At 30.9% G+C, this 21,973-nt stretch overlaps 1 protein-coding gene across 4 annotated transcripts in view; it reads right to left on the bottom strand.

Annotated features, from left to right (window-relative positions):
* Positions 1-666: 666 nt before the first annotated feature.
* LOC127734475 (fanconi-associated nuclease 1-like) overlaps positions 667-21,973 on the bottom strand; it is a 33,625-nt gene continuing 12,318 nt past the window's right edge. For 3 of the 4 annotated variants that reach the window (XM_052244363.1, XM_052244364.1, XM_052244365.1), the window contains exons 7-16: positions 21,049-21,147; positions 19,765-19,899; positions 18,336-18,564; positions 9,892-10,053; positions 9,374-9,539; positions 7,984-8,180; positions 3,722-3,820; positions 2,292-2,420; positions 1,807-1,912; positions 667-877 (exon numbers count right to left, since the gene is read on the bottom strand). In XM_052244363.1, the coding sequence (XP_052100323.1) occupies positions 834-877; positions 1,807-1,912; positions 2,292-2,420; positions 3,722-3,820; positions 7,984-8,180; positions 9,374-9,539; positions 9,892-10,053; positions 18,336-18,564; positions 19,765-19,899; positions 21,049-21,147 (1,366 nt within the window). In that variant the 3' untranslated portion in view covers positions 667-833. The other variant, XM_052244366.1, reaches the window with a different exon arrangement.

The following is a 21,973-nucleotide window of genomic DNA, read 5'->3' as shown; positions in this document are numbered from 1 at the left end:
ATTGGGTGGGAGGGGCCTTGTAATCTCCATGAAATAAGATGTGCTATTGTAATTACAAATCTATACCAATTATCTTTGACTCACTATTAGTGGTTCATCTTGAACTGACCTAATTATCAACTTTTCCATGTAAACTAAGCACAAGTTTCTATGTCAGTCAACAATGACTAAGGAGGCGTGAAAAATATTCTCTATGAAAATGAGATGTGCCGATGTTGATAAAACTGCATATCAAATATCATTGCCTTACCATTAGTGGTTCCACTTAAACTAACCTTATTACAAACGGTTTTCCCGTTTGAATGGTTTTACACTAGTAATTTTTGTGTCCCTTTATAGCTTGCTGTTCAGTGTGAGCCAAGGCTCCGTGTTGAAGACTGTACTTTGACCTATAATGGTTTACTTTTATAAATTTTGACTTGGATGGAGAGTTGTCTCATTGGCACTCATACCACATCTTCTTATATCTATTCAACAAATTGTTGACGCCGCCGCCTCCAAAAACAGCACAACTAAGTCTCTCCGATGCCATATTGTCGAGGAAAGAAAATAAAATGGGAGTATCAAGCAAATTGCCATCTCAGTGTGATGAAACTGATTTTATCTGCAGAAAGTGTTTGCTGTAATTAACAAAATAATTTGAGTTCATTTGGATTCACATTGCCATATGTTCAATTTGTTTATTTGTAATTTAGAATAAACATAAAAGTCATTAGAAAGATTAAACTTTTATACAAATCTATATAAAAAATATAGCAAGTTAATTGAAAGCCCTTTTACATAGCACTGGTTAAATGAGGTATTGTTATGGCACATATAACATTCTGTACACATCAGTTGGTACTTGGAATCTTCTTCAATTTCTTACTTCCGACAGCTGCAATGGAAAAAAAAGAAGATCTAAAGCATGAACTTTGAATATCAAGAATTTTGATTCTGACTGATTAAGAACACTTCAGATAAAGGTATTATTTATGTGTATTTTTACTGTTAATTTACAGTGTTAAAAACTATAGATGAAAAAGAAAGTCTAATACATGTTATCTAACCGGAAAGATATAATTCAAAAATTTGCGAACAAAACAAAGTTTTGTAAAATATAATAAATTTCCACTGGTCAATAATCAGGCATTGGTAGGTAAAATATCTGGGTATTTCAGCCACCAAATAGAAGCTACTATCAATAAATGTTGACTAATCTTTAACATGTACCATACACATCAGTAGGTATTGACTGCAATATACAATTTGAATAAGAATATTAGACTTCAGTACTCTTCCCTGGTTTAAGAAGGTATTAAGCACCAATTCAAGGTTTGTTTAACCTTTCATATAGCAGATTTAAACACCTACCCCATGTATCATTAGGTATTGAATATAACTACAAAGTCTGACTAACCTTTTACAGAGCACACTTTAATATGTTCCCTTACTTTCATTAGGTATTACTATTTAGAGTTTTGATTAAGCTTTTTAAAAATCCACCCCTAGCTTGGGTAAGTGTTAATTATAAATTTTGACAGTTAAATCTTAAATATTTAAAATGCTCGGCAAACCTCATGTTTTTGTCTTGAGTGGATAAATATAGTATCACACTTGATGCAGTGGTAGAATCTATATATATCTATCCCTAGCTTGGTTAGAGTTAATTACAAGGTTTGACTAACCTTTTACATGAGCATCTAAAGTAAATGTATCTATCCCTAGCTTTGTAAGAGTTAATTACAAAGTTTGAATAACATGACAACCTAAAGTATATGTATCTATCTCTAGCTTGGTAAGAGTCAATTACAAGGTTTGACTAACCTTTAACATGACAGACTTCAGCATCTACCCCTAACTTCAGTAGGTAATCTAACCACATAATTTGTTTATGTGACAGCTTATCACCTGGACCTTTAACTTCACATATCTGAAAACAAAGTTTTTTTTGGGTGAACTTCTGCTTATAGAAACATTAAACTTCTCAATTTTTTTCTTTTCAAAATGAACAATTTTTTTTTTTAAGATTTTGAAATCTTCTTAAAATTAACTGGTATTTTCCTGTTTTCAAGATTCCCTTTATTCTAATATATGTGCATGGTATTTGGTAAAATGAACTATGTACATGTATTTAATGAGTTTAAGCGATTTGAGTTTTTGTTGTGTTATGTTATGCTACATCAAGAAAAATTGCATTGAAAAATCTATGAGTGTGTAAGGATATAATTTGTGAGTAATTTTCAGTATATATTTGCATTCATGGACATAAAGGGTCAAAATATTGGGCATATTGAAAACAATTACTGTACCTTGAAAACTTTTGTTTCTGTATTCCATAAAGTTAGATCAGGAAAACCAGATCTTGTGTGACGAGGATCCTTGGCATATCTTCCCAGAATTCCAGACAATGTTTTACCACCAATACATTCAATCAAACCCTATCAATATACAACTGTCACTTTAAGACCATATCAATATACAACGGTCACTTTAAGACCATATCAATATACAACTGTCACTTTAAGACCATATCAATATACAACTGTCACTTTAAGACCATATCAATATACAACTGTCACTTTAAGACCCTATCAATATACAACTGTCACTTTAAGACCATGTGAAATCATCCAGTTTTAGTATACTAATTTTTTATATAAACGAGAAAGAAAAAATATATTTATGGTGTTAATCAGGCAATACTTGTTTAACCTATATCAACTACCTAATGTGAAATATAATCTGACTGTGAAGTTACCTTCATACTAACACTATGTTACCAACTATTACTACAGCAGAAACAAAAGGATCTGTTCCACGATTGCCATTAAAAACAATTGTGTTATCTATCATGTACTGCAGATTTATGTCTACTGTTCTGAGGGCCATTGCAATGCAATGGACTTTGCAATCCTATACAGCAAATTTTGATCTGTGTACCTATTGCATCTGCAACACAGATTGTCAGTAATAGGGTGTGACAATGGTTATCATCAAATGTTCCTCTATTTCATTATATTTTCATCCTCTGGTCATGGTCAAGTGATGCTAGCTCATATTTTTGTCCATGCAATACATATATCTTAATAATGCTTGACATTATATTGAATTTAAGAATATTTATCTGGAGACTATGGAAAATACAAAAAAATTTGAAAGCAAATCCCTTTTTTAAAACTGACATTTTGAAAAAATTGAAGATTTATATATTCTTTAGGAAGTTGATGCAATAATATTTTTAAGTAGTTATTTTCAAATGATGAATGTAATTAAAATATTTTAAAATCATTCTAACTACTGTAAATTCAGAAATTATTGCGTGCATTTATTATTGCGATTTTGTCATTTTAGACTAAAATGCGATTTTAATTTTTGCGATATTGAGGAAAATCCTGTTTAATTCATATAAAAAATTTCAAAATGCGAGTTTAAATTATTGCGATTATAACCCTGTCGCATTTTTCGCAATAATAAAAACATCGCAATAATTTCTGAATTTACAGTATTAGCATTTATAGGTTAATTAAAGTTTAATGCATAGAGATAAATTACCCAAATGGGTCTCTGATTTCATAAATGTGAATAAAACTTCAGAGTACAAATATCCGCCATGTTTGGAGCAACAATATCTTCTTATTAAGTCAAATGGTAAAAACACACATGTCCTTTGCCTATAATGCTTACACACCTGTCAATAATGTATAATTATTCCTCCACATATCTAGAGTAAAATACTTACCTGTACATGCTGTAAATTATTAAATCTTTCCCAGTTCAGACCAGCACATAATGTACCTTCATGTTCTTCCCAAGTCTTTGCTACTATATCATTTAACTCCTGTGTCAAAATTATACATTCATTAAATATAAAAACCATGAAATTCCAAACAAAACCATAAAACAAGACAGAAAAAATCATAAAGAGACATTGACTACAACTGATAATATTCCTGACCTGGAACTTTCATGTGATACCAGGGGTTGTTCTGGCTCCAAAATAGATGAAAAAAATCATTATAAATATTTCTCAAAACCAGAAGTTTCTCATTTATCAAAAGTGGTTATTTGGACAATATGTGCAGAATTGTATAATTTCCTGTACATTATAAAGGAAAACTTTTACTCAAATGCTGATATATATATAGTCATGCATTCTTAAGAAATAAACCTACATATAAAATTTACTCAGTTCTTTAAGGGGCATTAGCTGTCAAATTTATGTTCACGGATCTGACTCAAATTTTCATATTTGATTTATAACATACTAAAACGAATATCCAAATTACAAATTCTAAAATAATCAATTAACAATGCAAGGACTCATTAATATGTATCAGCAATTCATGTGTATGTTTTTCTAGACGTCATCTAATCATCGAGGTGACCTCCAAAGACTGCAGACGGTCATATAACCCGATATAAACATAAATATAAATATAAATTAGCGTTGTCAAATCGAACAGTTTTGACTAACCGGTTACTCAGATAATCTTTCAACCAATTAACCGGTTAACCAGTAGTAAGTTGATGTTTAAAGACCTTATCTATCTGTTTATAGTACCCTTCAAATGTACGTTTTTATGATACAACAAATTGAAGTTTATCCTTGTGCATTATAAGGCTAGGCTTTGAGCATTCCTGGTGAAGTTTTACTTTTAATAATCCAATTCTACCATATCTACTCTGAAGTTTGTAATAACTTCAGATTGAGAAGATGAAAATATTCTTGATCTCGTCTAATTGACATTGTCTGAAACCGTTGATTGTTTTATTTTCTCTGGTTACTCAGTAAATAATGTGGAGTATTTCAATTTGAGATGATTAAGTGTGTTACTCGTACCACCAAATATACATTGGAGGTGGCATATTTACATGTAGGTCTACGCAATATTAAATCAAAAATGAAATAATGAAGTAAATTGTAAAATGTAATCAACTTTTCAAAATACATGCATGCTAATTATGTTTATCTAGATCTTGCCCAGAGCTGATTGACAAATTGTCTTTGTGCTAATTAATTTTGTAAGATTAGAATGTTTTCAAGGTTAAAAATTGAAATCAATATACTGGACAATTGATCTGTCAAATTAATTACCACGATTTGATCATTTTTAAAATTCTATAAAATTTATTATTTCAATACACATTTATATCAAATCTATTAAAATTGAAAAAAGGTCTGGTTAACCGGTTAGCAATTTTGGTATTTGATATTCGGTTAATTGTTGACAACACTAATATAAATAGATAGCAACCACATGCAATTTTTCTAGATCTGTTTGATTTCATATTGTAGGTTAAAAAGTAAGTTTATCATCGTTTTTACCTGTATAAGAATGACTTTTTTTGTGGATCGAATCAGTCAACCTAATGGTTTACCCTTGATTCACTTTCAATGTTGACATTCTTTTCCTTTAAATAGCTGAATACATGCGTAACCCATCTCCAGCTAAGGGGTTAATTTGAAGATCACATCAATACGGATTCAATGAGGTCGAATTATTCACTTACAAGTAAATAATTCATCAGCAATGTTTCTCAGCTTATTTTCACAAAATTGAACCAAACTGGCAGCTAAAAGCGAATTATTATTTCACTATTTAACTTTCATTAATGATTGAACAAAAAACTAGAGGCTCTCAAGAGCCTGTGTCGCTCACCTGTATTTACTGATGGTTTGGAAATCATGTAAAATAAGGTTAAAATCATAATTAATAGTATTAGATATTAGATATTATAATGATATCTAAGATAATAACAAAAAACTGCAAAATTTCTGTAAAATTACTAACTCAGGGGCAGCAACCCAACAACGGGTTGTTGGATTTGTCTGAAAATTTCAGGGCAGATAAATCTAAATCTGATGAACATTTTTGCCACCTGTCAGATTTGCTCTAAATGCTTTAGTTTCAGAGATATAAACCCAAAACTGCATTTTACCCCTATGTTCTATTTTTAACCAAGTTGGCCATGATGGTTGGAAGGCGGGGTCATCGGACAAATTTTTTAAACTAGATACCCTAATAATGATTATGGCCAAGTATGGTTAAATTTGTCTCAGTAGTTTCAGAGAAGAAGATTTTTGTAAAAGATTACAAAAATTTACGAAAAATTGTTAAAAATTGACTATTAAGGGCAATAACTCCTAAAGGGGTCGACTGACAATTTTGGTCATGACAACTTATTTGTAGATCTTACTTTGCTGAACATTATTGCTGTTTACAGTTTATCTCTATCTATAATAATATTCAAGATAATAACCAAAAACTGCAAAATTTCCTTAAAATTACCAATTCAGGGGCAGCAACCCAACAACAGGTTGTCAGATTTGTCTGAAAATTTCATGGCAGATAGATCTTGACCTGATTATCAGTTTTACCAAAGTCAGATTTACTCTTAATGCTTTGGTTTCAGAGATATAAGCCAAAATCTACATTTTACCCCTATGTTCTATTTTTAGCCATTGCGGCCATCTTGGTTGGTTGGCGTGGTCATCGGACACATTTTTTAAACTAGATACCCTAATGATGATTGTGGCCAAGTTTGGTTAAATTTGGCCTAGTGTTTTCAGAGGAGAAGATTTTTGGAAAAAGCTAACGACACCGGACGACGGACGCCAAGTGATGAGAAAAGCTCACTTGGCCCTTTGGGCCAGGTGAGCTAAAAATGGTATCTTAATTTTTATATCTTGTAGCTAATGCCCCTTTAAATAAAAGAAAATTGTGAAATACATTCTTAGGTTTCTGAACTACAGGCTCTCAAGAGCCTGTGTCGCTCACCTGTATTTACTGATGCTTTGGAAATCATGTAAAATAAGGTTAAAATCATAATTAATAGTATTAGATATTAGATATTATAATGATATCTAAGATAATAACAAAAAACTGCAAAATTTTTGTAAAATTACTAACTCAGGGGCAGCAACCCAACAACGGGTCGTCGGATTTGTCTGAAAATTTCAGGGCAGATAAATCTAAATCTGATGAACATTTTTGCCACCTGTCAGATTTGCTCTAAATGCTTTAGTTTCAGAGATATAAACCAAAAACTGCATTTTACCCCTATGTTCTATTTTTAGCCATTGCGGCCATCTTGGTTGGTTGGCGGGGTCATCGGACAAATTTTTTAAACAAGATACCCTAATAATGATTATGGCCAAGTATGGTTAAATTTGTATCAGCAGTTTCAGAGAAGAAGATTTTTGTAAAAGATTACAAAAATTTACGAAAAATTGTTAAAAATTGATTATTAAGGGCAATAACTCCTAAAGGGGTCGACTGACAATTTTGGTCATGACAACTTATTTGTAGATCTTACTTTGCTGAACATTATTGCTGTTTACAGTTTATCTCTATCTATAATAATATTCAAGATAATAACCAAAAACTGCAAAATTTCCTTAAAATTACCAATTCAGGGGCAGCAACCCAACAACAGGTTGTCAGATTTGTCTGAAAATTTCAGGGCAGATAGATCTTGACCTGATAATCAGTTTTACCCAATGTCAGATTTCCTCTAAATGCTTTGGTTTTAAGAGATATAAGCCAAAATCTACATTTTACCCCTATGTTCTATTTTTAGCCATGGCGGCCATCTTGGTTGGTTGGCGGGGTCATCGGACACATTTTTTAAACTAGATACCCTAATGATGATTGTTTGGTTAAATTTGGCCCAGTGGTTTCAGAGGAGAAGATTTTTGTAAAAAGCTAACGACGACGGACGACAAAGACGACGCCAACGGACGACGGACGACGGACGCCAAGTGATGAGAAAAGCTCACTTGACCCTTTGGGTCAGGTGAGCTAAAAATGGACTTAAAACACAAAACTTTACAAAAACCTGACATACACATGTACATTCATGGCAGGCATAAAAAATACTTAAGTAAAAGATATTACACTCATATACAGAAAATATTCTTGTTCAACAAAAATAAATTCCATATTATAGAAAAGAGTGAACAAATACATGATAAATCTTAAATCTAAATTGTTTCCATACCTCTTCAGAACTCTTTTGTATCAAATCAAGACGATCATCTATATGCCTCTGTCTGTTGAAGTAGAACTCTTCTCTATGAAGATCTAATGGGTGTGTCTGGTAAGGACTGTGGAATACATCTGGCACATCCATGAACATAATATCCCAGAAAAAAAGACCAAACAAAATAGATATCACAGAACCTTCAGCATGTATACCTACAAATATCAAAACAAAATAGATATCATAGAACCTTCAGCATGTATACCTACATATATCAAAACAAAATAGATATCATAGAACCTTCAGCATGTATACCTACATATATCAAAACAAAATAGATATCATAGAACCTTCAGCATGTATACCTACATATATCAAAACAAAATAGATATCATAGGGCCCTCAGTATGCATACCTACAAATATCATAGCAAAATAGATATCACAGAACCTTCAACATGTATACCTACAAATATCAAAACAAAATAGATATCACAGAACCTTCAGACTTTACACCTACAAATAACATAACAAAATAGATATCACAGAACCTTCAACATGTATACCTAGAAATATCATAACAAAATAGATATCTCAGAACCTTCAGCCTTTAAACCTACAAATATCATAACAAAATAGATATCACAAAATCTACAGCATGTATACCTAGAAATATCAAAACAAAATAGATATCACAGAACTTTCAGACTTTACACCTAAAAATATGAAAACAAAACCTTCAGCATGTACACCTACAAATATCATAACAAAATAGATCTCATAGAACCTTCAGCATGTACACCTACAAATATCAAAACAAAGAGATATCAGAGAATCTTCAGCATGTATACCTACAATTATCATAACAAAATAGATATCACAAATCCCACAGCATGTATACCTAGAAATATATAAATAAAGGTATTAAAGAACCTTTAGCATGTTAGAAATATCAAAAAGAACAGATATCCTAGAATCCTCAGTATGCATACCTAAAAATATCAAAAGAAAATAAATATCATACAATCCTAAGCATGTACACTTATAAATATCAAAACAAAATACATACCATATAACCTTCAAGTTTTCATACAAATGCAATGGAGATACAATGCATTTGTTTGTACTTTTTCGAGTAGTGAATTTAATAGAAATACAAAGCCCCTTTTATATGCAAATTTATCCATTACTCTCACATATGTCACTTAATATCTTGACTCTCAAAGCTGATCTGATTTTGTAGTAAGCATCTGAAACCCTTCTTGCAACTTTACAAATGAAGAATAGTAAATAAGTACAATTTTTAATGCAGTGTTTTTAGATTTACAATTTTATGTTATTTTGGGTTTTTTTTCATGTACAGTAAAAATTTGTACACCAAAAATGACTGGTTTTAAATAGGTACATACCATCAGGAAACCCATTGTGCTTGTAGTGATCTAGGACTACTTCTTCCACACAACAGAATGCTATATCATCAGTATCTGTCTGACTGTTACCCTGACTGTATTGTATCATAAACTTATACTTCTGTCCTTCAATATTGTCTGATAATGTTTGGCCCTCTATTGTTGCCTAAATATAGATTAAGATCTTTATCTTAATCATCAAAATAGTAATTGATTACTTACTTTCTATGTAAATGATTTACATAAACTTTAGGTGGTTAAAAAGTTGAATATTAATTATTTCAAAATATTTGTTTACAGACACTGGTGTTATTTACACTTACTAATGAACTACAGCTAGAATACTATTTCTAATCAATACATTGATAAGCGATCTTTATACATATGATTAATGACTGGATGTTGAAAGGTAAACTTAATAAAAAAAAATGAAAATATTGGATATTGGTAAAATGATTGTTTTTTATAATTCATTTTTATTATCTGTTTTTTGTTTAATTTTAATAAATTAAACTTACAACTGGTAGTTCCAACAATTTTTCATGATGGAAATCTTTCATTCTTGATTTAAATTTGGATTTAGCAGTAGTACAAATCTTCTCTGCTCTTTGGTACAATGCCAGTCTTCTTCCAGTCTTACATAACATATCATTTAATCCATCCTGGACTGCTTGCAGTGCCTTCAATAAAAAAAAAATCAATCTTCATATTAATTATAATTCAGAAATATACTTTTAAAAATGTTCAACGAAGTATAAATTTTCTATAGGATGATATGTTGACTTTGCAAAACGACATAATAATAAAATTGCCATGGAAATACAATTTTTTTTTCAAACCACAAAAAAATTAAAAAACAACGAAAATAGTAGCAATTGAAGGATTGCTTGGGACAAGTAAAATTCATTCTCGGAATGTAAAAGCTGCAGCATACTTGCCCGATTGGTAAGTAAAAAATATAAGTTAATCAAAGTGTTTGTGAGCACTGAAGGGTAAAGAATGCTTTCATTTTGCAATCTTGTGAATTTTTATATAAAACATTGAATTGAATTTTGCTAGGCAAATTAAAAATTTAAGTTGGAGTAATCTTCTTTTGTTCATAATTGTACATTTGTAGTTGAACCTATTTTTATAACAGATTCATACGCCATGCATTACTTATGTAATTTGAAATGAAAATAAATGGGGAATGTGTCCATGGGACACAGACCATGCCCCCACTTGCATATTACGTTATAAATGGAAATTACTCAAGAACGGTAAAAGTGACACTACCCAAATTTGTACTTGATCTGAGTTTTGTGGTAATAAGCATTGTGTATAAGTTTCATAACATTTGGTTGAGGCAAACTTAAGTCGGAGAACAAAAACTAAAAATTCGGTAATTTTTATTTCATTTGTAAAGGGACATAACTCTAGAACAGTAAACGTGAGGCCACCAAAATTCAAACTTGATCTGTGTTTTGTGGTAATAAGCATTGTTTATAAGTTTCATATAATTTGGTTGAGGCAAACTAAAGTTAGAGAACAGAAACCAATTTTGGGACGTACATAGACGGATGAACAGACGGGCAAGGGTAAAACTTAATGCCCCCTCCGCTACGGCCGGGGCATAAAAATGTTAGTTTAAACATATTTTATTGTCCAAAAACATTGACAATAGGATTAGACACAAGTTTTGCAACTTAGAACGTCTTCTCCATTACATACAAATAATAAATAACCGAACAAAATAAAATACATAATAATAACATCATAAACAATATTAATATGGAGACATGAAATTAACAAGAATTTAAACGACATGGCTCATCGATTTCTAAAAGTCGAGCTGACCGTAAATTTATTTATGATAGACCTAGTAGGTTGTTTTAGATTTGGAATAAATATTCACTCAAAAGGTAAGTTATTATTTTAAAGCAATTAAATTAAATTGTTGTTGTCAACTGATAGGATTTTATATATAAAATCAAATTGATGATTCATGTCTTTGGAAAAAATGAACAATTTCATTCGAAGTCAACAAAAGTAATTACATTATTATTGTTATATATTTAACCATAATGTCTATACACTATGAAAAGCGATTGGTGTCTTTGATATAATTCTGCACTTTTGTAAAAATTAGCGTGTTTATGTTAATATTAAACATATCATTACCGTACATTAAAGTTTCCAAGTCAGTAGGTATATTTTCTTTTCTAAGTTCCAAAAATAAGATATTCCTTTGAGCTGTATAATTTTTACATGAACGGAAATAATGTTGAGCATTTTCATATAAATAACCACATTGACACATTGCGTTAGGTTTAATATTTGCGTGATACAGATCCATGTTAAGGGCACTGCATTTGTTTCTTAATCTTGCATGCAAAACATTTAAATATCTATCGCCAATAGTGAAATATGTAGGGGGTGATTTGTTTTTATAATATTTCTGTTTAATTTTTAATTTAAACATATTTAAAGACAGTTCATTTCTAATGCTTAAATCGAGCGAATTCCACAGTTTAATACTAGATGGAATAAATGATTCTTGATAAAGGGACAGTCTGCTAGTGGTTTGGTATATATTTTGACTGTTTCGTAGATTGTAATTGTTTGTTTCTGCAACTGAAGGGGGTATTAAATCTAATAAGTATTCTGGAGCGTCCTCTTTCATAATTTTGTAAAATAAAGTTAATTTCTTAACCTCCCGTCTAATTTTTAACTTTTCCCATCCCGTCTCTAAATAAAGGGATTGAGTGCTAGCATAGCTTGTTAAACCAGTGACAATACGTGCTGCTTCCAGTTGTAATTTTTCTAATCTTTCAGAATTTAACTGTCCGCAATTATCCCAAACTTCAGAAGAATATTCTAGAACGGGCCTAATAAAAGTTAAATATATTTTTTCTAAATATTCCCTTTTTAGTCGGAATTTCAAACGTCTAAGAACATTTAATTTTTTTGATACCTTTTCTATTAAAGAATCAATATGCTTGGTCCACTTACAGTCACTGCTAAAAAATATACCTAAATGTTTGTGACTAGTAACTGTATCTACCTGAACTCCGCCAAAATCAAAAATCAAGTTATTTTTTGAATTTTTGTTACTAAACAACATGATATTAGTTTTATTGGGATTGAATTTAACTAGCCAATCATTTGCCCAGGAATTAATATTTTGTAGATCGATATTTATCATAGATTGAAGAGTAGTTTCATCTGGAGCGGTATGTCCAATAGATGTATCGTCTGCAAACATTCTACTTAATCCAATCATATCATCTGCAATGTCATTAATGAATATTAGAAATAAAAGAGGACCCAGTACCGAACCCTGTGGAACACCAGCTTTAAGATTACCTAATTCGGAAGTCGCCTCTTTTAATACTACCCTCTGAGTTCTATTTGTTAAGTAACTTTCAAGCCATATTAACAGATTGCCTTTTATACCATATCTTTCTAACTTGTGAAGTAGGCCCCTTATCCAAACTCGATCGAATGCCTTGCTTACATCAGCAAAAGTTAAACTTGTATAAAATTTATTGTCTAAAGCATACACGATAGAATGGTACATCTCAATTAGTTGATGAAAAGTAGAGCAGCCGGGTATGAAACCAGACTGAAATTTATACAAAAGTTTATTAGAAACTAAATGATTGAACATATGTTTATATATTATTTTTTCCAGTACCTTGCTCACGCAAGAAAGAAGTGATACCGGTCTATAATTAGACGGCATTGACTTATCTCCATTTTTAAATAAAGGAATTACATATGCCAATTTCCAATCTTTAGGAAATATATTTTGAGAGAGCGATTTATTAAAAAGAATACATAAGGGAAGTGCAATTTCATTTTTTACTGTTATAAGCATTCTATTACTGATTTTGTCTGGACCAACAGCTTTATTTGGATCTAAAGTAGAAATAATATCTTTAACGTCTTCTAAAGTTACAGTAATTTCTGGCAAAACGTTAATACCTCTATCATCGAAGTCAGGCAAATTTTTGTTTTCTTCATCTAGACTAGCTATTGAACAAAAATATCTATTTAGAATATCAACTTTTTCTTTTGCATCATAAGAAAATTCAAAATTATTACTTGGGTTTTGCATCGGTGGAATATCATTTGAAGATCTGTCTTCTTTTAATAAGGAGTTTATGATTTTCCAATATACTCTACTATTTGTTTGCTTGAGTTCATTTAAGTTTTCATTAATATTTTCGTAAAAGTTTTGTTTAATTTGTTTCTTCAAATTATTCACTCGATTCCTTTGGTTTTTAAATTTCTTTTCGTTTGTAGTGCTTTTATTTTTTGAAAATATTTTCCGAAACCTGTCTCGTTTTCTTATTTCTTTACGGAGATTTGAATTAAACCAGATTTTATCATTAGATCGAATAATAACTTCTTTTTTCGGAATGCAAAATTCAGTCACTTTTAAAAATTCGTGCGTAAATATATTGCAAGATTCATGGATGTTAATATCATTATCCAGTAATTTATTCCATTCGACCTCAGAAACCATCTGTTTCATTAAATTATAATCCCCCCTTTTATAGTCCCATATTGTACGTTTGAAACTCTTCGAGTTACTGAACCCGCTTCTGACTGTTATGTAAGTACCTTCATGATCACTTATGTCTCTATTGATAGGTATAATACCCGAGTCAATAAATTGAACGGAATCAGTTATTAATATTGGGTCTAATAAGGACAACGAACCAGTTCGTGAATCAAAATGAGTAGCGTCGTTAATTGTATTAAATAGACCATTTATACTTAGTATATCACTGATACAGTTAGGTAGGTTGAGAAGAAAATTTTTATTTAGATCACCCAAACAAATAATATGATTAGTTTCGTCTAATGCCCTTTTCAACATCATATCGTATAGCGACCAAAAATTGGACGGTGAAAAGCGCTCAGATCGATAAGTAATGTTTATCAATATCACGTGCAATTTTGTTTTCAACTCAAACCACATAATTTCTACACTATCATGCTCCAAATCCAGGCGCCGCTTTATTTTAATGTTACTTTTATAATACATAATAACTCCGCCTCCATCGGAGTTCCTGTCTTTCCTTATTGGTGTTTCAAATTCCGGGAGTGCTATTTTTTCGTTGGTAATAAAAGGGGCCAGATGAGTTTCTGAAAAAAATATGATATCGAATTCTTCTATAACATTTGAAATATAATCCAGTTTGTTTCTCAAACTGCGTATATTACAGTGGAAAATTGATATACTTTGGTCTGAAATGTCAACTGTATTCGCAGGGCCTGGATTTGATTCAACATCTCCTGCCAAAATCAACATATTTACATATATCAGACAAATAAACAAGAATGATAAAATGTTTTTCAGCATGGATAATTGGTTTTTAACTAAGCAACAAAGCCATAGTATAAATGAACAAAATACATCATATATATTGACATGTATTTTTATCGCTTTTCTTGTAAGTACTCCACTAATTTTGCCGTAAAATAGCCCTGTTGTTATTCTATGTGTGATTGCGTCACTACCCATTGTCAAAAATTGATCTGACACACATGTTTAAAAAGGGCTGTATAAAAACTAAACAAAGAAAAAATGACTTAATTGTTGACTTCGAATGGTAAGAATGAAAACATATGAACATATAAAACAAAAAACAGTGTATGTACAAGGAATACTTGCGTTCTGTAAATCGATGTATGTTTGAAAATATCAAAATTGGAAAAAAGGTTATAATAAGCTTTTTAACTATAGATCAAATCAATCTATAAATGAATATATATATTTATACATTTTTTGTACCTGTTGAAATTTGTATAGTAATTAAAATTCGAATATCTACATTAATTTTAATTTGACTAAGAAGGTCTAAAACTTTAAATTTGTGATCAGACACAACAAAATTTAGCGTTTAAAATTTTAAATTACTGAAGTTCCAACACAGCCCAGGTAATTCACTAAAGAACAAATCAAAATTTCCGGTTGAGCGATTTGAGATTAATAATAGAATTGATATGTCGAGAACACGCTCACTAGTATCTATTTTAAGACAAGTTTGTAAACAAGTATAGAGTTTGTAAACAAGGATACACGTGTAGCGGTAAACAGTTTAATAATCGTCGTCTTTATCGGAAATTTCACCTCCTAGATCTCTTATATCCTGGTTACACGAAATAACGATATAATCCGACTCTGGTGTTTCTTTAGCTATGATTTTACCATCATGAGTCCAAAAAGAATGTATTTTTTCGGTGAACCGTAGGACATTCAAATGTTTCAGGAGCCCATAGCGGTATTTTGTTAGGTTTTCTGAAATGAAAAGTTTATCTTCATTGTTTTTTAGTTTCTTTTTGTTTGAGAATACCAATTGACGAGTTCTATATGACAGGAAACGAACTATAACAGACATTTTACCGTTCTTGACCTTTCCTATTGGATGTGTTCTACCAAGATCCTTTAAATTAATATCAAGACCTAATTGCTCATTGCAGATCTGCAAAACTAGAAAATCAGTATTAATTGGTTTTATTATTCTACCATTGCCATTTGTTGGTATCTTGATGTTGTTGAAGCGAAGACTTGTTCTTCTTGAGTACTGCTCTTGCTCTTCAACCCTTTTTCCAAGATCAGTTACTTTGGTTTGCAACTTGTTGATCGTATCTTGTTGATCGTTAATGGTTGTGTTTTGTGATGTTAAGGCTTGTTTATTTTGTTCAATTGCTTCAATATAAGGTTGAATTTTGTCAGATACAATTTGCTCGACCATGGGTTTTATATCTAGAAGCACTCTTTCTAATACCATGGGAACTATTGCCTGGACGAACTGAGGGTTGTTTATTACTGACAGTACCACTTCTGATAGCTGAAGCACAGTCTCGCCCTGAGCGGATATAATTGTAGGTTGTGACATCTCGGAGACTTGTAAGGAGGAATTTGGAGATGGTGAATCTGGAATAGTTTTTGCTGATTTACCTACTTGTATTTGCGAAGGAGAAATATCAGATGGACTAAATGAGAGTTCCCTTTTCAAACCTGCTTTATTTGGAGTATCGTTCATATTTGTTTACATGTCCAGTCTGCGTGTCCTTGTGTCCTTGAATATTAATCACAGGTATATATTGGCACAAACTACTAAATTGTTACTAAATTGTTATCTCAAACATATATATTCACATATATTTACACTTGTAAACAGTTCTACAGCATGTACATATCTCAAAAATTAGATGTTTTACACCTTTTTTACATTTTTTTTCTCGTTCAAATTTTCATGTCACCATACCAAGGACCGGTAACCCAAAAAGCGTTTTCAAAAATGTTTGCTTGACAAGTATGGTAATTAATCCTATTGTAACTAAAATATCAAAGTATAACATATCATCAATAAATTGCATGACATTGACTGGATAGGATCTAAATAATGATCACTTAACTGCACTATTTTGTTAGAACTATCAAAGGTAGTGATAAACCCTGGAAGATATAGATATCAAGTCAGTACCAAGGCTTCTAAAACAGTCGTATTTGCCGGACAAATATTAGTTTACCGGACATTGTCCTACTAGGCCAAGCATGAAACGGACATCCTACGTGGGTTTGCCATTTTAACATTCATGCATTCAGAAAAATGAACCAATCTGACTTGACCTTTTGCCTTAAACAGCCACACTTTTCCGGTCATAAAAGTGACAGTAATCTATAAAGCTCTACTATAATCCCCTCTCATTACAATCAATGTTAACTAAGTGTCTATCAGGTGAGATTTACCTGTGATCACCAGTGTCAGGTAAAATATTTGTACTGGACATCAATCGATCTTTTCGGAAGATACTTTTTTTTATTAAAATTAAAAACATTCCTGGTTTAAATCTAACTACTTTTAAGCAAAACAAATTAAGACTATCGAAAAAAACATATTTAAAACGATAAGATCATAATTTTCAAGCAACAGGTAAACGATTTTGTACCGGACGTTGATCGGTCTATTTATTTAAAAACTTTTGTTTTTTTTTAATTTCAGCGGTTTGAACATAATTTGATGAAAATAAAAAAAGGTAGCAGTAAAGGTTGTAAACAAAAAATCATCAGAACCACGTTGTTGAACTAGTAAGCGTGTGCGCATGTGCACAGGTGTGAGGTTTAATTATGCATCCGATATTTTTTTAAATGCTAAAATCATCATTAAGCCTTAATACCTTAATCTAACATGTCTAACATTCATTTCGAGTATTTTCCTGAAGAAATAACGTGAAAAGAGCTACTTAAATTCAATCGTGCTTTGTAAACGTATACAGATTTTACATGTCCGTCTCTGGTTCATGTTTTACCATTGTCAAGTCAACATCCGGTATTAGAAAAATGTGTTTAGTAAAATCGAAAGCGAAGTTTTTGACAGCGTAATTTTCCACAAATAAAGAGTCTAAGACAGATATTAGTAAGCTGATGATGCACACTTCCAATGATGCACCGTCAATTGAACAGTTTACATCAGAACATCGAATCTATATCAAAAGTCAAGTTTAAATTAAAATCATTTATGTGTTAATCATTGTTCATTTGATGCCCAACTGATTAAAATGCTTGCCTTTTGTTACTAAGTCTACAGGGATTGAAATCAGGATAAGACAAGACAAAAAATGTCCGGCTGGCTCAAATATATGTTGGAAGCCCTGGTCAGTACCATAGGGTTTTGATTGCATTTCATGCAATCTTTACCCAAAAACGGGAAAAAAATCCTAATCGACCTTAATTTATTTCTCTTTCTACAATAAAACATCATATCAATCAGTCCTGATAATATTGACAAAGTAACTTATTTTAAGAAGAACGCATTAAAAAAGTTAATGTTTAACCCAGTAGAAGAATGTTTTGTTACTATTAAGAAGAACATAATTAAATCCTACATTTCAAAATATACATGTAACTGAACTGTGATATTCTTTATTATGGAAAAGAAAGAATATAACAAAATGTATATACCATATCTTGTTTTTTAAGATGAATGTCATAGTTCAATGCTAGTCTCTCCCACCAATGACCTCTATAATGTTGACAATAACAACCCTGTGATAGTAGTTTCTTCAGCAGATCTACAGCTGCTGGGTAATCTTTTCTGCGTTGTAAGATCTCTACTCCCTGGTTAAAGACCCTTGTGTAGACCCCACATGCAGTGTATGGTCGTAAAAACACAGGTAACTTTTTATCAAATCTATATAAAAAGTAAAATATCTTAATATCAAATGTTTTGTGAGTTCTATGAATAGAATTTAAAGAAAATATCAACTGCAAAGTTGAAAATTTTTTGTAATTTTTTCCCCCTTATTTCGCAATTATGATCAAATTAACGAAAAATCAGATTCAGAGACAAGAAAAACATGAAAATAAATCACTTCAGAGTTTTCAGTGGGAAAGAATGACATAAACTAGCCAAGAATCTGAAAAAAAATAAAAGCCAAAGCATCATTTGCATATTTATAATGAACAAATATACATAAACCATGGTTCTGGAAATTTTTTCACACAATTTCTGTCATTTTGAGATGATCGAAAGTTTGGGTCTTTTTTTCAAACTGTCGAAATTATTCACACTTGATTCATGGCATCAATGAACTTGTTTTGGCTGGTTTCATCGCATTTACTTCATGAAGTTTCTTATCGTGATTCCAAAACTTTCAATAACGATTTAAGGAATGCAAAAGTTTAAAATTAAAATTATTTTAATGACTCAAATGATAAATTTCTTAGGAGTAGCCAATACTTCTTTCAATTTTGAACACAAAATAAGAACAGGAAGTTTAAAGTTAATACTAAATTACAATTAATTCTGGAATTCATTTATGGGATTCGTTCTGTTTATCAAAAGACAAAAAAACATTGTATTTTTAATTTTGTTACCTGTAAAAGTGCTTGAATATGACTGACAATTATTTTACTTTAATTTAGTATAAATCATTTTGCATTTTATGATTAAGTGTCTAATCTGGTAAAGACAATTTCAAGCATGGGTATTACATAGTAAATAAAGCAAATGTTTGACTCGTGAAAAAATTTACTTTTTTTCAATGCACATTTACTAAAAGTTTTAATTTTTAAATCAGAATTGCCGATGGTCTTTATTGAAAAATTCTTAGATAAGAAGTAAGCTGTAATGGAATAGAATTTCTTTAAAATATTAGTTCTGAGCTTGATCACTACTATCAAGTGTGAAGAACACAGGTAAAAAGTGATTAGCGATCACAATATCTCCCGAGTCATTAATTTGGTTATTAGGTGGGCTTTCAGGATTATCATACTATACTGGAGTGGTAGTTTTATTATCATGACTTGGTATATAGGACATAAAGCAAGGTTTTCAAAGGATTTACAGATATAAAAAAGCTATATTTCACCTTGAATAGGTTTTACTCACTTTAAAATGTGCTTGTTTTTAGTTAAATTATCATACTGTCTAACAGCTTCTTCGTAAATAGCAAATGCATCTGCATATTTGTTCCTTTCTATTTTAGTGAGGATGCCAAATTCAAGTAGAGAAGCTTCACAAAATCTGCAAACAAAAATGTAAATTCAAACCATAAATGATTGTTTTATATATTTATAAAGGAGACTTGTCACCATAACATCTAGTTTATCCCATTAATTATCTTGTAAAGTTTCTGAGTCAGGAATATAAAAGTCATTAGCCACCATTGAAGTTCTGGTTTTCCACTTTATTTGAACTTTTCAATTAGAGAGCTTTACTCTGAAGTTTAGAACATCATATTTTCCTCTTATCAATTAGAACTAGGGGTCACGAATAATTTTTTTTTCAAGACGAAAAAACATCAATGCGGATGTTTTGAGCATACTCCACAAACTTTAATAATGCTCCAGACCTAGCAGATTTAATGAATCGTCATTTTCTACATAAAGAAATTCCTATACCAAGTCAGGAAAATGTTTTCCATTCGTTTGATGTGATCGAGCTTTTGATTTTGCCATTTGACAAAGGACTTTTGGTTTTGAATTTTCCTTGGAGTTTGGTATTTTTGTTATTTTACTTTTTATGCAGTCAGATTTATTACAGTATTCTGTTTTCTATCTGTCTGCTCTTCCAACTTAACATGCTGTGATGCCTTAACCATATAATTAGGAATGGTGGTAATCTAAGGGTCTGCATACTTTTTTAATCTAATTAATTTTGTCAATGCCTAGTTGTAGTAGTTCCTCTATATCCTTTGTTTCATTGGATCAAAAATAAAAGAAATTCTTTTCCAACTATGAAAATACTGCATTGTTAATTGTATACAGCAAAGAATATTTGTTCCTGATGGAAAATATTGTGAAATATTTATAACCAATTATCCAAAGTATTAAACTTATATTTACATGATGTTATTCAGTACAAAATATGCATCTTTATGATTTCCTGTGATGCAAAATGTACATTAACTCATGCATACCTTGACTGATATGGTTCAAACTGCTAAATTACTTAGTATGATGGGCAGAGGGTATAAATCTTTTTTAAGGAATTTTAAATTTGTCTTGGCAGTGTTAATGGGATGAATTTGGTGAAAAGATTGAATATATTTTGTTCGCATATTGCCCTTTATTTTTTAATGTGCTTGAGATGTATGCATCTAAGGCTTTGGGTGCTGCAAATGTCTCAACAAGATTTGATTTTTTATAATTATTGTAATCTTAATAAAAATACCTCAGCAAAGCATCTCTATCGAGAAAGATCTTTGTCTGTTTGTTGACTGTGAATTTAGGGTAAGTCACTTGCCCAATATTTACTCTTAACATCTGAAACCTGTAATTAATTCAATTACTACAAAATAATAACATACAAATGGGCTTATCACAACAAATGTTTCACAATATGTAAAAAAAAAAATAACCATATTTAATAAATTTTAGTGTATAAAACATTTATTTATGGAATAAAAATTAATCAAGTACACTCAGGATCAAAACTCTGGATGGACGAATACATGTCATTCAGTATCATCCATATCAATAAGGGCATAAACAAAACAGCCAATACTGTCTTTGGTCAACATGGCCTGAGTGAGTCACAACCTTAGTTTTTGAACATTATTACATTACTTAGACTGATTACTGCTTCATTAAGAAACACATAATTTAGAAACTGACTATCAACAATCTCAGGTTAATATATTGAATCATGCAAGGTAATACTGAAGCAATGGCTTCCTGGAAGATGGTACAAAGGAGAATTGATAGTCCAGCAGTGAAAGTAAAAGAAGTGAATGATACAGATTTCAGACCTTAAACTAATTAGCAGCAAAAATGTAAATGACATATACTTACCATAGCTTTTATTAGAAAACAGCAAATTAAAAACACCAATTGGCAATATTGAAATAGCATGCTTATTTATGATTTAAATTGTACAATACTTACCATTTTCCTTATTATCATTACTAATGCACAACACTTATCTATCTTTCTTTCACAATATCTTATTTTTCCAAGGATATAAATACATTTCATTCTCATTCAATGAAAACAACAGGAAAAATGAATATACTTCAAATAATGTCCCAAGTCAGGAGCCTGTATTTTAGTGGTTGTCATTTTGCTGTATATCATATTTGTTTTTCGTTTATTGTTTT

This window comes from Mytilus californianus, unplaced genomic scaffold, assembly GCF_021869535.1.
Source record: "Mytilus californianus isolate M0D057914Y unplaced genomic scaffold, xbMytCali1.0.p SCAF_3, whole genome shotgun sequence".
NCBI lineage: Eukaryota > Metazoa > Mollusca > Bivalvia > Mytilida > Mytilidae > Mytilus > Mytilus californianus.
Note: the sequence above shows the minus strand (reverse complement) of the source record. Positions and strands in the feature narration are given on the sequence as shown.